Below are 16,789 nucleotides of genomic sequence, written 5' to 3' on the forward strand. Positions count from 1 at the left end.
TGTTCTTACTGCCCTTAAAATAAAAATAAAATGGTTTGAATCTTCTTCCTTACACAGTAGGCGGTCCATCACCATCCTGAAATATCTAGGATTCTGCATAGCTCTTATTTTTCTGGACACCTCCCTCCTGGAGCCAGTGACCTCTCTCTTTCTACTCCTTCCTTCCTTCCAAAGCTCCCTGCCCTGGAGCTGTTGTGGGTGCTGGAGTTCTCTATGCCCAGGTGGAAACCCAAATCAAGTCTCAGGCCTTACTGTCCTTCAAAGTCCCTTACCCCTACTGGCCACATCATCCCAGAGGCCTTATCTCCCAGCCAAATGCCTCTTTCTCTCTGGACCCTTACTGTTGCCTCATCTTGCAGAGCCAAGCATGACTGCTTAGTGCCTTGTCCTAAACCAAGGAAATCTCTCCTTAAAAGAGACTGTTTTTCTCTCCAGAAAACCACTCTAATTCCAGCCATTTTGTTTTAATGAAGTAAAATTTATATAACATAAAATGAGCCATTTAAAGTGTACAATTCAGTGGCATTTAGTTAGTACATTCACAGTGTTGCCCAACCATCACCTTTATCTAGTGTCAAAACATTTCCATCACCTCAAAAGGAAACCTTGTACCCATTAGCAGTCACTTCCCATTCCCTCCCCCCTCTAACTCCCGGCAACCACTAATCTTTCTGTCTCTATGGGTTTGCCTATTCTGGATATTTCATATAAATAGAATCATATAATATGTAACTTTTTGTGACTGGCTTCTTTCACTTCTTTTAGAGGTTCATTCACATTGTAACATGTATAACTTCATCCCTTTTATGGCTGAATAATATTCTATTGTATGAATGGACCACATTTTATTTATCTACTCATCTGATAATGAATATTTGGGTTGCTTCCATCTTTTGGTGATTGTGAATAGCGCTGCTGTGTCTGAGCCCCTGTTTTCAGTTCGGAGGTATATACCTAGAAGGGGAATTGCTGGAACCTATGGTAACTCTAAATTTAACATTTTGAAGTTTCCCACAGTAGCTGTACCATTTAATATTCTGACCAGCAGTGTGCTAGGGTTCCAATTTCTCCACACCCTTGCCAACAATTGATATATTCCTTTTTTTTTTTTTTTTTGCTTATAGTCATCTTACTTGGTTTGAAGAACTGGGTTTTACATTACTTTTTACCCCCACCCCTCTTTTTGCACATAATTTTTTGTCTTGTGTGATGCATTTGTGGCACGCCAACTCTGATTGATGGTGTCTATGTCTGGGCAAGGTCACATGTCTTTCCTTATTAGAGTGTTTCATTCCACATTGGTGCAGTTGTCTGTGTTTGAATAAGTGCACCCCCTATGGTTGGACATTGGTATTTGTACAATTTTATGACTAAATAATTACATACCGTGACAGTGATAGGTGATGTGACTAGGGAAGGTTGTAGATTTTATATGGTACTGTGTGTGATTGTATCTGTGTCTGATGTTAGCTGTGTGTATAACTACATCATTGTGTGTGAAGGGTTGTACACAACTGGGTTTTATGCCTTTGTGTCTGAGGCTGCATCTGTGTTTCACAGGATTGTGTGACTGCATCTTCTATAGTTTTGTGACAACATATCCAGGAATCCCTGTGTGTCTGTTTAGTTGTAGCTAAATCATGTCACTGTAAGTGTATGATTGCATGTGATTGGGTAATTGTGTGTGATTATGTGAGCACCTGTCTGTGATTATGAATTCTATGTCTGAGGGGCTGTGTGACTACAACATTGTGTACCCAAATAGTATATGGTTGTGTCTCCCTGACTACCTGGTTTATGTGATGCACAGACCATTATATGTGCAGGAACTACATGGTCAGTGTGGCTGAGGTGACCAGGAATTTGTGTCACTATTAATTGCATACCGCGTGTGTGTATGTGTGAACCATGTCTGTGATGTGTCTCCATATTGCCCCTCCCCCTGACCCAGGCTCCCAGGCCACCACAGTGGAGATCCATGGTGCAGCACCTTGGATCCTGCCCCCATGTGGGACAGGAATCTGGCAGCAGCAAGGCCTAGGGCAAGGGTTGGTGCAGGTCTCCAGCAGGTCAGGTACTTCCTGTGGTCTGATCCAGTGGTTCCAACCCATCCAGGTGAGGAAGCTGACTTCTCAGGCCCAGCTGTAGTGGCACCAGCCTCAACCTTCACACAGCCCCACTCCCTGCAGTACCCCCTGGGGGATCCATGGTAGACAGTGGGGGCTGATTAGCAGGGGCCCTTCCTGCCACTGGGCTCAGACCCTGAGAGTTCATAACCCAGGCAATTTCAAGCCAAGCTAATGTGAAGCCCCAGCTTCTAGCTCTGCCACTAGCCAGGGACAGAGCTTTGGCTGTTCTGGGCCCCCACCTGATAGCAGCCTCCAACGTCTGGGATGTCTGATAATGCTTGGCCTGGCAGGGAGCTTGTGCCAAGTCCCGCCATCAGCATGGTTGTTTCTGTTCTGGGGGGAGGGGGAGGGCTTCAGGGCCCCATTTGAGGGAGAGGGGGATCTGGAAGCCCCTTCCCAGAATCCCCATTCTGCCTGTTACCCCCTCTCCAGGTAGGTAACTGAAAGAAGGCCTCCAAGTCTCTCCTTCTTTGGGGAGCCAGTACCTCAATTTATCCAACACCTGAACCCCCAGACCTCTGAACCCCCAACCCCCAAACATTTGGTTGGGCTTTGGATATAGGGTCAGTCTTTAAGGCTCTGCTCCAAACAGGCCAAGGCAAGGTCTGTTCCCCAGAAATGGTGACACCCCCCCCCCCCTCCGCCTTGCCTGACCCTTATCAGGGGCTGCAGCCAATCAGCTGAGGGCAGACAGGAGCCTTCCAAGGGGCCATCGGAGCCTCAGAGCCCACGAGGCCACAGAGGGAGAGGAGGCCTGAGGCTCTTGGTGGGCACAAGCCAGCCATGGCCGCAGCTGACACCACCTTGCCTTCCATCAGTACGCTGACTGCCCTAGGCCCCTTCCCAGACACACAAGAAGACTTCCTCAAGGTGAGGCCAGGCAGGGTCTAAGTGGCTGGCTGGGGTCCGGGGCTGCAGTCACAGACCTTGGGGATCAGGTCTGCATCTAGCCCTGGAATCCAGAGACCTGGCCAGGGCTGGGGGTCCTCAGCTCAACCCAGGGGTCTGAATGTGGTCTAAGAGCCTATTTCTGTCTTAGAAAACTGTGGCTCAGAGCTGAACACTGTGGGGGTCTAGGCTCAGTGAGAGAACCCCAGGAAAGATCAGGAGGAAAGATCAAGGGTGTCTAAGGGACATCCAAGAATTAATCTTGGGAATTAATCTTGTAGGGGGACTGGAAAGGAGTGGGAGATTCTGGGGGGAAATTGAGGCAAGCTGCCACCCCTTTCATTCTTGGCTCTGCCACCCCTTCCCCCATGCCTAAGTACAGCTCCAGATAATGTAAGTCTTATCTCCTGTCACCAGCCAGACCCTATCGACCTCTGTCCCTGAAGCTGGGGCGGGGGGGCAGTGTGAGGGAGTGGGACATCACAGACAAGCAAACAAGACTCCTTTCCGGAGCCTCTGGCCAGCCTGCCCCCATCAGGGCATCAGGCCCGCTCGGTCTTTGGGCAGGGTACCCTGGTGACCGCGCTACCGGCTCCCTCCGCAGTGGTGGCGCTTTGAGGAGGTGCAGGACTTGGGCCCGGGTCCCCCGGACCTGACTCGGCAGCTCCCCCACGTGAGGCCAAAGTCGGAGGACGCGCCTGGGAAGGAAGAAGACAACGATAGGGACCCGGCCACTGCCTGGGACCTGGATCTCTTCTTCACCAACCTGCCGGGTCCAGAGTCGAGCAGCCTGCCTCAGCCCTGCGCTCTGGCGCCGGACGAAGGTCCGGGAACGCAATTCTCACCGCAGCCCGAGACCCTGGGAGCATACGCGGGCGGCCCGGGGCTGGTGGCTGGGCTCTTGGGTCCCGATGAGCACCAGGGTTGGGCGCGCCCGGCCCCACGAGCCCCAGCCCCCGACGCCTTCGTGAGCTCAGCCCTGGTCCCCGCTCCCGAGCCCAAGGCGCTGCCGCTGCAGCCAGTGTACCCGGGGCCGGGTGCGGGCTCCTCCGGCAGCTACTTTCCGCGGAACGGGCTTTCAGTGCCTGCGGCGCCCGGCGCCCCCTATGGGCTGCTACCCGGGTACCCAGCATTGTACCCAGCCCCGCAGTACCAAGGGCACTTCCAGCTCTTCCGCGGGCTCCCGGCTCCCGCACCCAGCTCCGCCGCGCCCCCCTCCTTCTTGAATTGTCTGGGACCCGGAACAGCGGGTGCGGGACTTGGAACCGCAGGAGACCCAAGAGGGACCGCGGAGACCGTGCCATCCAAACGCAGCCGGCGCTCGTGGGCGCGCAAGAGGCAGGCAGCGCACACGTGCACGCACCCGGGCTGCGGCAAGAGCTACACCAAGAGCTCGCACCTGAAGGCGCACCTCCGGACGCACACAGGTGAGGCAGCGGGGCTCCGGCTCCCACTCGGAGGCGGGGCTGGAGGCGGAACCTGGGGAACGGAGAGTCGCGGGGGAGCTCGAAAGGAAGGACAAGGGGAGGGGCTAGAGGCTAAGGCCGGCCCAGGGGGCGGGCCCGTAATGACAGCGGGGCTAAAGTCAGGCTCAGAGCAAGGGGCGCGACAGAGGCAATTGGAAGCGGACCTGGACCCTCAGAATCACGGTTCGGGGACACATAGAGGTGTGGGAGGCGGGTGGGGGCAGAGAGAAGACCTGGAAAACCTGAGCAACGTTTCTGGGAACTGACCGGTAAGATCTGGGTCCGGGCTGAGGAGCAGAAAGGTTGGCGGGTGGTGTAGGGGGCGGGGGGCGAGCTTGGCAAGCCAGGGACCCCGCCAAAGACCCAGGGTTCAGGTTTGTGGCAAGCAGGAAGCGGAGTCAGGGGCTCGGGGGCGGGAAGCCAGGAGTATATAGAGTAGGTTGTTTGCATGAAGGCGAAGCCATACTGTAGGGTTCGTGTCTGGAGCTCAGGAGAGGAGATGCTGGGTAAGTTTCACGTGCCCAGATGCAGAGTGGTGCCAGGAGAGTGAGGAGAAATAGCTGGAAAACAGGGGAGGAGAGTGGGCACAAGAGAAACCGGGTCTCGAGGAGCCGCAGAGCCGAACAGTGAAGCGGGGCAGCGGAATAGAGGTGGGGAGGAAGAAGAGTGAGACCTTCAGGGCAGCGATTTTCAAACCTTTTCATCTCTTGGTATACATAAACTAATTACTAAAATTCTGCAGCACACCGTAAAAAATTACTTTTTTTGCAGCTCTGACAAATAGGTATAATTTTGATTGATTTATAAATAATAATAATAATAGTAATTACCTACCCTTTTTGCTCCAAAGTGACTTTTTAAAAAACCAGACGCCTGTACTTGTATATAAGGATTTCTGGTAACAACAATTAACCAATCAGACCCAACCTTATTATGCGACTTGACCAATAAGATGCAACTCTATTATTTATGGTTCAAGACAGGATACTCACACCCAGATGGACGGCTATTGTTGTGTTAGCTGTTGTCATTTTTTTTTAACTTGACAACCTAAGGGAAAAGAGGTCAGTGCCCCTGACTAAATAGTCAGGTATTGCATGTTTTGAAATTTCTTGGGGACACCGGTTGAAAATCGCTGCTTTAGGGGCCTGCATAGAGGGTGGGGCCAGGTGTAGTAGAGGGGTAGTGTAATCACTGCAGACAGGACCTGGAACACCAGGTGGATTTCGGGACTCTAAGAGTCAAGGCCAGGGGCAAGGATGGACAGCAGCTGGAGGGTCCCCTGAAGTGAGGAAGGGGCTGTACGACAGGCAACAGGGCCAAAGAATGAAGGTAGGACGACTTTAGGACACCCAGGCAGGGCACAGGAAATGGGCCAATAGTGCAGGGGGATATGTGTTAGGCTCAGGAAATGAAAACAAGCTTGGCTCCAGATGCAGGTACAGAACAAGAAGGGTCAGGGCCACAGAGGGCCCAACCTGGGTGCACTCCCCTGAGAGTGAGTGCCTCCTTAAATTTTGCACTCTAAGCGCCTCACTTGCCTCACCCTAGTCCTGGTCAAGGCTAAGCAAAGGAGTGTGGCCAGATGCAGTGGTGGACCCGGGGTAGGAGTGGAGTAGGCAATGGCACTCACAGTTTCCTCGCCTCCCAGGGGAGAAGCCATATGCCTGCACATGGGACGGCTGCGGCTGGCGGTTTGCGCGCTCGGACGAGCTGACCCGTCACTACAGGAAACATACCGGACAGCGCCCCTTCCGCTGCCAGCTCTGCCCTCGCGCTTTTTCACGCTCTGATCACCTGGCTTTGCACATGAAGCGTCATCTTTGAGCCACCCCCCTACCGCCTCGCCCCCAGCACTTGGACCTTCCTGGTGACTGGGGATGGAACGAGCAGATATATGCAGGGTGGTTTTCCCTCGGATGGACCCTCACCCGGACACTCCATCCCACAGATCCCCAGAAAGATCAAGGACTGGCCCATAGACAGACCCCGGGGAGCCTCCAACGGAAGCTCTCACATGTCCTCAGCCGGAGGGAACCACCCAGAGACTTCCTAGGGTCACGCAGACCCAAAGAGACAGACCTTCAAATAAATGAACTCAGATGGACGCTCAAACACTTCGGAGAGACCGACCCTCAGAAAGCTGGACACTCAGACCAGCTCACAGGCAGCCCTGAACAGCGGGAGGGGTTATGGGACGAGGCTTTTCAGAGACCCTGGGTCTAGAAGGGGTCTTCACACTGTAACTTCTGAAGCTCCGCGTAGTGGCTGGCATCTGCTGTGAATGGTTATGGGTCCGGTACCAATGCCCCTCCTAGATAAAGCTTCAGCTGTGGCCTGACTTTGTGAGTTTTGGGTGCTGGAAGATGGGAGGAAACTGTAACCCCAGAGGTGACTTGGGGGGCGGGGCGGTGAGAGGCATACTCTCACACTCATCTCCTAAACCTCAGCGACACCCCTCCAGTACTGCAGGCCTTGCGTCCCCTCCTTCCTCCACCCCAAGATCAGGCTACAATCCTCCTTGCCTCCCGCCTTGAACCTCAGGGACATTCGCGAGGACCATCTCCCTCTAGTAAGAGGCCTCAGTCCGGCCTCAGAGGCCACAGCACCCTTCGCGATGCCATGATCCAAAGTGACCCCTTGCTAGCTCAGGGGGCGCCCGGGAAAACATGCAGAATGAAAGGGGAGAGGGCAAACTCCCCTTAAAAGAGCAAAAGTCCCAAGAGTTGGACATCGGGCTGTAAAGCTGGAAAGGGGAAAAAACAAATTTGCGTCTCACCCAGAAGCAGAGGGAGGAGCTAGGTCGGTGGGAGAACGGATTGGCATTAACCCGAATCCAGAGAGACGGAGGCGGGGCCTAGCGGAAGGTCGCGAGCGCTGATTGGCCCGGAGTAGGGGTCGCAAGCCCCGACGGGAGAAACCTCTCGGCGCAGAAGGGCGTGGTCTGGGCCGAGTCAGGGGTGGAGCCTATCAAGAGTCGCATCCAACGAAGCAGGAGGCGACCGCAGGCTGCCTGGGTGGGATGGGACCTTTGGGGAGTTACCGCCCAAAGAGAGCGCCGCCCCCAGAGGACCCGCGACCGCCTTTTCAAATCTCTGCTTCTCATCTCAGGGGCGGAGTTTCCATCCCGAGAGGTCCCGCCCCGGGTTCCCTGGCGGGTTTGGGGAAATGAAAGTCGCCGTGGACCGAGCCCGGCCCAACTCGTGATCCTGCGCCCCGGGGTCCCCACACAGATTCCTCGAGTCCAGCCCCATGGCCTCGCTGAGCCCGCTGCTCCTGGCCGCGTTGCTGTGGGTCCCTGCAGGGACCCTGACCTGCTACGGGGACTCGGGGCAGCCCGTGGACTGGTGAGCGCGCGGGCCGACCGTCCGCCCTGGGACAGGACGCGGATTGCTGCATTCCTAGGTGGAGCCTGGGGCTCCTTCTCTTCCCCTTCCTCCATTTCTTTCCATTTTCCAACCTCCAGGTTTGTCGTCTACAAGCTGCCGGCCCACAGCAGGCCCGGAGCTGGGGCTCCGACCGGGCTGCGGTATAAGTACTTGGATGAGGGCTCCGCGGGCTGGCGCGACGGTGCGGGGTCCATCGACAGCTTGGAGGGAGCCGTAGGCCGCAGCTTGCTGCCGCTGTACGGCAACACCAGCCAGGTGAAGAGTAGGGGTGCCGGCAGAACCTGGGGCGGGACTCTAGAGGGGGGCCCGCCTGGAGGAAAACGTCATGTCTCCCCGTCCATCTCCCCCAGCTCGCCTTCCTACTTTACAATGACCAGCCGCCTAATAATAGTGGGACTCGGAACTCTTCCAGCCGGGGTCACACGAAGGGTGAGGCCCAGATTGGGAGCTGGGGATGGGCTCTGGTGTTTTTTTGTTTTTTGTATTAGTTTTTTTGTTTGTTTTTGTTTTTTATTTTTGTTTAAAATATTACAGATGTCCCTTTTTCTCCCCAATGACCCATTCCACCCCGTCCCCTCCCCCTCTCCAGTCCCTCTTCCCTCCATTGTCCGTGTCCTTGGGTTGTGCATATATGCATATAAATTCTTTGGTTAATCTCTCCCCCTCCACCCACCTGCCCTCCTCCATCCCTCTGACATTTGTCAGTCTGATCTATGCTTCCATGTCATTGAATCTATTCTGTTAATCATTTTATTAAGTTCTTTAGATTCCACATATAAGTGAGATCATGGCTCTGGTTTCCTCATGCATTTTCCCCAGCTAACTCCTGACCTGCAGGGTGTGGGGAGAGGGAGTGCTCCTCATCTTATATAAATGTGCGGGAAGAGTTCAGCAGTGGTCCATGCACTGCCCATACCTTCTCCAGGCTCCCTGCAAACTGAGGATGTTCCTGGTTGTACATGTGCTTGTTGAGATGCCTTGAGCTGTTCCCCTGATCCAGTCTTTTGGTTCAGGGGTGCTGCTTCTGGACAAAGAAGGGGGCTTCTGGCTGATCCACAGTGTTCCCAGGTTCCCTCCAAGTGATGCGTACAGCTGGCCTCCTAATGCCCACAAATATGGGCAGACCCTGCTCTGTGTTTCTTTTCCGTTCGACCAATTCTCAAAGATTGGTGAGTGGGGACAAGGAGGCAGGGTGATTCCCTGATCTCCAGACCAGAACGCGGAACAGTCCTTCATTTTCTTCTCCCCTTGCCCTCCAGGCAGACAGCTAAACTACACCTACCCCAATGTGTATGCCCACAAACTGGAAGGAATCTTCATCAAGAAATTACCCGACCTGGAAGAGGTGGTCAACGGCCATCATGTTCGCCACAGACCCTGGAACAGCAGTGTAACACTCACATCAAAGGCAGGGACCATCTTCCAGAGCTTTGCCAAATTTGGAAAGTTTGGAGATGGTGAGCACTGAGGTTGTTGGCTGAACTCTGTTTGCAGAGGTGGTGTCAGGTGTGTCCATGGCTGAAGGCAGGTTGGAGGTAGGAACTAGAACTCTTTGGGAGCCATAAACACATGAGGGGTAGACAACCAACAGACCTGAGTTCAACCATTGGTTTCTGGTTGTGTGGTACATGATTTAACTGGACTCTCAATTTACCCATCTGAAAAAATGGGGGTACTGTAAAGGGTTGTTGTGAATGAAGTGATGCATATTAGTGTTTAGTAAGAGCTGTTAGTCTTAATGTTATTTCCTGGGTTGCCAGGAATTGACAACTGAGGAAACTGAGCTCAGAGAGGGTCAGTAGCCTAGGGATTCTCTAGTAGAGACCCTGACGCTATCCATGCCCGCTTTCCATCCTCTTCAGACCTGTACTCCGGCTGGTTGGCGGAAGCCCTTGGCAGCAATCTGCAGGTCCAGTTCTGGCAACACACTCCTGGCATCCTGTCCTCCAACTGCTCCGGGGCCCAGCAAGTGCTGGATGTGACCCAGATAGCCTTCCCTGGGCCAGCTGGGCCCACCTTCAATACCACAGATGACCACTCCAAGTGGTGTGTAGCCCCAGAAGGGCCCTGGGCCTGTGTGGGTGACATGAATCGGAACTGTGGAGAGGAGTCCCGAGGTGGGGGCATATTGTGTACCCGGTTGTCTGCCCTCTGGAAGGCCTTCCAGCCTCTGGTGAAGGCCTGGGAGCCCTGTGATAGGAGAGCAGTGTCTTGTCTCCTGAAAGCCCAGCAGAGCACATAAGAGCTAAAGCTTAAGATCCAGTTTGGACTTCAGCTTAAATCCCAGTTTAGTCCCTTCCTTATTGTATGACCTTAACTATGTGCCTTAACCTGTGAGTCTACTCATCTGCAAAATAGGAACCACAACACTTGACTTGGAATTTGTGAGGAATAAAAGGAAACTGGTAGATGAGGCTGTTAACCTTGTCTTCAGGTGGGCTCTAGAACTCAGCAGTGTTGCAGCTTCCTAAGGGTCTGGGGGCAGCTGACTCATAGGTGAGACCACAAAGAAAGGTCCACATAAGACTCATGGACCTGTCTCTATGGTAACCAGGACTGGAGTTCTTCCCCTGAACAAGAACACAGGCAAGGGGGCTGAAACCTTGCTTTGCCAGGGAGGAGGGGCAAACCTCAGAAAGCTCACGAAGCACAGACGCACTTTATTTATATGTGTACATATGTATACAGGCGGCTGTACAGTGCAGGGCCAGCGATTCCGTTGGCTATGGGCCAGGGGGCGTGGGGCAGGGGGCCCTTTTGGTCAGGCCTGAGGGGGACACAGCTTCAGCAGGGTACCTGGAAGCCAACCCCACCTCAGGCTTGGTGGCCGGGACAAGAAGGGGAGTTGATGGGGCTGGAGGACCTGTGCTGCTTGATGCATTTTTCATAGGGGCTATAGAACGGGTCTGGGCTTCGGGGGAGAGCTTGGGGGAGGTGGGCTTGGAGCGAGGTCCGCTCGTCATGGTCCGCTCCTCCACTGTCTCTAGCACCCAGCGTTCAGGGCCTTGGAGGGCCTCTTGTGCAGGAGGAGCCAGGGGTATGGATCCCTGCAACCCCTTAGAGTCTGAACCCAGAGGCTGAGGCACCTCGACCTTGGCCCCAGACCTCTCGGGCTCTACAACAATGGGCACTGGGGGCGTGCCCACCTCACCAGAGCTGCTGCGCTGGCCTGTCTCGTGTTCTTGTACAGGGCTCAGTGCAGCCTTGGCTATGGCCCTAGCTGCCCCGCCCACACCATCCTCTGTCTGCACGCTCTGGTGCCGTGTGCTGCTGGTATCCCGCTCCAGGGTCCGGCCCCCGGGAGTTGTCGTGCGGGTCTGGTTGCAGGCCTCAGCACCGCCAGGGGACTCCTCTTTACTTGAGTTCCCCGCAGGCCTGGGGGTGCCCTGGGGCAGCAGCGGGTCCACGCCCAGGCTGAGGGGCGACTCCTGGCGGCCCAGGCGGCGAACAGCGACCTGCCGGGGCACGCCAGGCCCCTCGACAGGGGGCGTCTCGCCATCAGACTCAGCCAGGCTATGCAGCGCCAGCTCACCATGGAAGTCCTTGCGGAAATCCGGGTGGCCCACCTCGAGGCTGTGTTTGCGCAGTGCGCCCTTTTTGTCGGCGCCAAGCGAGGCTCCTAGTTTCTCTGCTGACTGCACGCGTTTGAGGAGCGGGGAGCGCGGGGGCTCCGCACTCTTAGGGCGCGGGCGCACAACCGGCGGCGATGAGTGCAGCTTGGCCGGGAAGCTCTGTGTTGTGTGCGAGCTCCCTACCGTGTGGCCTGGCAGTGGTGGTGGTGATGCCTGCGTGGGCGAAGGCGTGTGAGCCAGCGGCGACAGCGGGATGTTGCCGGCAGACTTGCAGCGCGCAGAGCGGTACTGACGATGCAGCTTTGGCGACAGACCGTGCAGCGTGCTGGGCCGGATGTGGTGGGATGCTGACGACGCTGGCGAGTTTGGCGTGCTCGAGGCGGGTGAGCTGCTTTGGGAAGAGGCACCTGCGGGTGGGCAAGACAGGGTGTTGCACTGGCAGGACCCACCTCCGCCACCCAGCGCAGGCCCAGAGCTTACCTAGGTAGGCAGAGTCGGGTGTGGAGCGGTAGCTGTGGGTGGGTGAGCGCGCTGGGAGCCCGTGGGTGGGTGAGCCCGGGAGGCTGTCGCTAGATGACAGCGAGCGGTTCAGCGACGACAGAGAGCGGCTAGTGTGAAGCAAGTTCGACTGCTTCGTGATCTTGCGGAAAAGGGAGCTGCGCTTCTTGCTGGAGAACAAGGAGAGGGCCATCTACCGGAACTCCTGGCTCCTCCCACTTCAGCCCGTGGGACCGCCCACTCCTCTGTCCCCTCCCTCTCCAGCTCCAGCTCCAATCAACCTATCAAAACCCAAAAGAACTTCCTGCCTAGCCAGCGTGTCTCAGTGGTTGAGCATCAACCTATTATCCAAGAGACAGAGGTTCAATTCCTGGTCAGGGCAAATGCCGTTTGCTGCCTCGATCCCCCGCAGGGGGCGTACAAGAAGCATCCGATCAATGACCCTCTCTCATTGTTGATGTTTCTATCTCTCTCTTCCTCTCCCTTCCTCTCTCACAAATCAATAAAAACATTTAAAAAAACAAAACACTTCCTACTTGGGTCCGCTTGACTCCTCCCACCTCAGGCCCCACTCATTTTTTGCTGGCCATTACCTGTCCAAGCTACACATCCATCAAAGCAGAGCCAACTTTTTCTGGCTCCTCCCACCTCTCTAGCCCCTCACTCCAGCTACCACCGGCCTATCAGGATGGGAAGAAGTTCACCTGACTGTCCGGGTCCTCTCACTCAAACCCACTGATCAAAACCAACACTCTCCTGACCCCACCTACCTCTCCTAGCTCCTCCTACCTATAAGGGAGGAAATTATTTCAGTTGACCCAGTCTTGCCTGGCTTGCTCATTCCAGATAGGATTCCAGTCGACTAAATACATTCAACAGGACAAGACCACCTCCTGAACTGCACCCTCTCTAACCCAGATCTACTGGCCCTGCCCATCTGCCCAAGACACTACCACAATGCTCTTCTTCCAGCCCAGGAACCTGGCACAACTTCCTTTCCTGGTTCTTTCCACTTTCCCAGACCCTGCTTCTCTGTCCTCTTGTTTTCGTTTTTTACTCGGTGGTCCCCACACTTCTTTCTCCTGTCCTCACCTGTAGCCCTCCCATCTTAACCCTGCCTACTGTTCAAAAACTGGAGTGTTCCCGATGCCCACCACACTTGGCCCCACCCACCTCTCCTGGCCCTCTTTAGCAGAGGGTCTCCTGTTCCTCCGAGCCATTTTGGCCTTGTAGCTGCTACGCCTTGCAGGGCCGATGCGAATGGAGGTATTTTCGAAGGGTGTTGTGGTCACTGCCACCTTGTTGCCACTCTGGGGGAAGAAGGGAGGCAAATGCCCTGCTGGAGGCTGTTCAGGCAGCTCCAGCTCCCAGGACCTCTACTCCCCCCCTCTTCCCAGTGTGCTACCTCCCTTGCACTCACCTTAAGGATCAGCTCCACGACCTCAGGATGCACCATGCCGTGAACAGGCTCCCCGTTCACGTGAGTGATGAGGTCCCCGGCACAGAGCCCTGCCTCCTGGGCTGGGCCCCCCTCCTCCACGTGCTGGGGACAGGGCACCACACAGTGCAGGGTTAACAGGATCAGTAACAAAGAAGCTCCCTAAACTTATGTGCCCCACACCTAGCTCTGCATGTACCGTAATCCTCGTAACACCTTATGAAATAGTAATTATTCTTCCCAGTTTACAATGGAAGAAACTGAAGCTCAGAGGGGGAAGAACACTGCAGGTCACAGGAACCTCATCCAGGCTGCCTGGATCCAGAGATTGAACTGTCCCTCATCCTTGGGGGTTAAAGGGGGGCTTCTCTCCCCCAAACCCCCATCTTGGAACACAGATCCCACCCATGCGTACTCACCCAGACAATGTGATGGACACTGTAGACATCTGAGTCACCCATGTAGACACGGATGGCTCGCAGCGTGAAGCCATACTTCTTGCCAGAGCGTTGGATGGTGATAGGGGAGCGGAGCCCACTGACAGCTGGTGAGTAGTCCCGGCTGGGTGAGGAGTCCCTCGAGGATGGGTTGGAGGAGAGAGATCGTGGGGACATGGGGCTGGCCAGGGGTGAGCTTCCATGGGGGTCCACTGCAGACACAGAACCATGGTCAGAAGTCAAGGCCAACAGTCACAGGTCTCCCTATAGCTGCTCCTCCCAACTTCCTACTCAAAGTCTCAGAGCTCTCATTGGTCCACCCCAGTGCCAATCACTGTGGATAGGAAAAATACAGTGTCTTCATTGGCCTGTCCTGGCATAAATGGGGGCAGCCCCTCCCTGCCAGGTAGGGCCCAGCATCACCTGCAGGAATCATGACAGACAAGGCAGTTGCTGAGGCTGACTTGATGACTTTGCCCCCGGTTCGAGAAGGCCGCTTCTCTACTGCAGGGTCCCCGGACAGCTGCTGATGCCGAGCCCGGCGCAGAACCAGGTCATTGGTGGCCCTTGGGCCTGATGGGTCCCCATCCTTCGAAGGTGGGCAAAGGTCACCTGGGCGGGGTCGGTCAGCTGCCACAGAGCAGGCGAATTAGAAGCCAGTCCAAGGTCAGGGACATCTTGCATGTGTTCACTCTGTCTGGAATGCTTTCCCACTTCTCGCCCTTGGTGGAATGTGAGTTTTCTGAGAGCGAGTAACCTGTGCCTGGCACAGCTCCTGGTAGAGAAATGCTCAAATACATTTGTTGACTGACCAAGCATAGCGCTCCTCATGTTGATGAGAACCCAGACTGGAGTGTGTGCAGCACATGGGATCTTACATGAACAGTGCCAGGCTCCTTGAGTGCTCAGTATATGGCCACTGGGAACTAGGGAAGGCGGCGGGAGGGGAAACTCACTGGCTTCGGAGTCCCCGGCGCTGGTGGTGCCATCCCCTTGAGCTGCCTCTTTGGGGACCCGTACATCCAGCGACCCTGGGGGGTCAGAGCTGGGCCTGGGGGATCTGCGAAGCTGGGCCTCATCCTCATCCTCTTGGGGGGCGCTGAAGCGGCTGGGCTCCAGCAGTGCCGAGAACCGGCGGCGCGCGCCCAAGGGAGGACTCGCCTCCCCCTCCAGGAAGCTGGCCTCAGACGCCGAGAAGCGCTTGCTGCTGAAAGGGGGCGTGGTCAGGGGCGACACACCCCTTCGTCCCCGCTCCCCAAACCTAGCCCTACCCCTGCTCACATCTCTGGGGAACCCCCTCTCCAGCTCTTCTCGCGCAGGGTCAGGCTGCCCAGGCCCTCCCGCTTGCCGGCCACCTTCTCCTCTAGGCCCTTGGCGCTAGGCTCCCGCTTGCTGCCCCCCGCGGCCGCCACGGGGGTCTTGGGCTCATGCTGCGACAGCTGCTCCATGCTGCTATACACCTGCAAGGGAGGGGGAGTCGTGGTGCGCGGCAAGTCCCGCTCCAGGCTCGGCCTCCGCTCCCAACCAATAGGTTTCCAGCTACTGGACTCACTCCGCCCTCCCAAGGCTGGGCCCCGCCCAACTCTGACTAGTCCCCAGCCGGCTACAATTCTGCAGCTCAGACCCCACCCCACACAGTTAGGCCCTGCCCTATTCCAGACCCTGCCCATATCTTGAAGAATTTGCCCTTTCCTGCCCCACCTTCCCAGGTCATGCCCAGTCATGTGTACCCCAGGCTGAGCCCTGACACCGCTACATGCTCACCTTGCTCCTTAAAGCGAGACACCCTGCCTCTCATCCTCTCCACCCCACGGTCCTGACCCCGCCTCATCTAGACCTAGCTCCGCCCCACTGTGAGTCCTCATTACAACCGTGCAGCCTTGTTAGATTCCACACGATGCCAAAGGCCCTCCCGTACACCCCCACGCTGCCTCCCCCAGGCCCTATCATTTCCAGAGTCCCGCCCCCTCAGTAACTTCCCCAGCCTGAGACCTCGGGCCTGGGAGTCTGATTCCCCAAGCTTTCTAACCCCCACCCACCCACCCACACACTCAGGCCCACTTCCATTTTCTTTCTCAACCCTGCTGGGAAACAAAGATCTTGCCCCCTCGCCCCCATCCCTCTGGCCAAGCCCCGCCTCCCGATCTCGCCCCAGCTCACCCCGCGTCTGGCCCCACCCCTAACCCAGCCAGGGCTCACCTTGCTGAAGCGCGGGGAGCAGGAGGAAAACTGGCGGATCTCCACAGGCTCCTCCTCCGTCGTGTCATCCTCATCATAGGAGTTCACGTGGTGATACCTATCTGAGCGGGCTGGAAATGGGGGTGGGCCGTGACCTAGGGCGCGGGTCCACTCCTCAGATCACACCCTTACAGGAGCCGAGTCCTGGGTCAAGCCATGGCTGCAGGCCCCGCCATGCCCCTGTCCCAATCTAGAATCTGATTCAGGCCCTGCTGCCAGGCTGGGTTCCAGCCCAACTCTCAGAGGCTCGGTTTACTCCCCGCCTCCAGAGGCCACACCCCCAGGCCTCACACTTGGCGCTCTCCACCCTGACTCCTCCTCGCCCCAGCCCCTACCCCGCCTCCTTCTGGGCCCTAGCTCCGCCCAGTATCCCAGGACCAGGCCCAATTCCAGAACTCACCACTGTCCAGGCCCAACCTCCTTTCCTACCAACTGCTCAGACTGAGTCCTGCCCCTAATCCAGGCCACCCAACCCCCATCCCTCTCCTCTGGGAAGCTGGTCTATCCAGCTGGACTCCAACCCAGGCCTTGCCCAAGGGACCACCTCACCAGATCCCACCCCCTTTCCCAGCTCACTGTCGAAGTAGCTGGTGTCATCCTCAGACTCCAAGTGGGGGATGAACTCTGCCTTCTGCCTCAGCAGCCCTGTCCAGTCCAGGTCTCGGAAGAAACTGTGCTGCTTCACCTCAAAGGCACCCCCTGGGAAGGAAGGGGTGGTTGGGGGCCGAGAGGGA

General features: G+C 56.3%; 3 protein-coding genes across 6 annotated transcripts in view; 2 read left to right on the forward strand and 1 right to left on the reverse strand.

Moving 5' to 3' along the window:
* The first annotated feature begins 2,855 nt into the window (after positions 1 to 2,855).
* KLF1 (KLF transcription factor 1) lies at positions 2,856 to 6,912 on the forward strand. The gene is made up of 3 exons (XM_081135812.1): positions 2,856 to 2,999; positions 3,622 to 4,444; positions 6,135 to 6,912. Exons 1-3 carry the CDS (start codon positions 2,913 to 2,915, stop codon positions 6,308 to 6,310), a joined length of 1,086 nt encoding a protein of 361 aa, XP_080991938.1. The 5' UTR covers positions 2,856 to 2,912; the 3' UTR covers positions 6,311 to 6,912.
* Positions 6,913 to 7,412: 500 nt separating this feature from the next.
* Positions 7,413 to 10,285, forward strand: DNASE2 (deoxyribonuclease 2, lysosomal). Of its 2 annotated transcripts, XM_081134364.1 has the most exons (6): positions 7,435 to 7,830; positions 7,950 to 8,127; positions 8,223 to 8,301; positions 8,886 to 9,041; positions 9,132 to 9,329; positions 9,735 to 10,285. In XM_081134364.1, exons 1-6 carry the CDS (start codon positions 7,736 to 7,738, stop codon positions 10,112 to 10,114), a joined length of 1,086 nt encoding a protein of 361 aa, XP_080990490.1. In that variant the 5' UTR covers positions 7,435 to 7,735; the 3' UTR covers positions 10,115 to 10,285. The 2 variants fall into 2 exon arrangements, with proteins under 2 accessions (XP_080990491.1, XP_080990490.1); XM_081134365.1 differs by lacking the exon at positions 8,886 to 9,041 and having other exon boundaries at positions 7,413 to 7,830.
* Positions 10,286 to 10,382: 97 nt separating this feature from the next.
* Positions 10,383 to 16,789, reverse strand: part of MAST1 (microtubule associated serine/threonine kinase 1) — a 30,326-nt gene continuing 23,919 nt past the window's right edge. For 2 of the 3 annotated variants that reach the window (XM_081134363.1, XM_081134362.1), the window contains 10 exons: positions 16,632 to 16,754; positions 16,017 to 16,126; positions 15,099 to 15,277; positions 14,774 to 15,021; positions 14,241 to 14,447; positions 13,800 to 14,029; positions 13,363 to 13,485; positions 13,116 to 13,252; positions 11,925 to 12,112; positions 10,383 to 11,851 (listed from right to left, as the gene is read on the reverse strand). In XM_081134363.1, coding sequence (XP_080990489.1) covers positions 10,596 to 11,851; positions 11,925 to 12,112; positions 13,116 to 13,252; positions 13,363 to 13,485; positions 13,800 to 14,029; positions 14,241 to 14,447; positions 14,774 to 15,021; positions 15,099 to 15,277; positions 16,017 to 16,126; positions 16,632 to 16,754 — 2,801 coding nt within the window. In that variant the 3' untranslated portion in view covers positions 10,383 to 10,595. Of the gene's footprint in view, positions 11,852 to 11,924; positions 12,113 to 13,115; positions 13,253 to 13,362; positions 13,486 to 13,799; positions 14,030 to 14,240; positions 14,448 to 14,773; positions 15,025 to 15,098; positions 15,278 to 16,016; positions 16,127 to 16,631; positions 16,755 to 16,789 lie in introns of all 3 variants that reach the window. The other variant, XM_081134361.1, reaches the window with a different exon arrangement.

This window comes from Miniopterus schreibersii, assembly GCF_964146895.1.
Source record: "Miniopterus schreibersii genome assembly, chromosome: 4".
In the NCBI taxonomy this organism is placed as follows: Eukaryota; Metazoa; Chordata; class Mammalia; order Chiroptera; family Miniopteridae; genus Miniopterus; species Miniopterus schreibersii.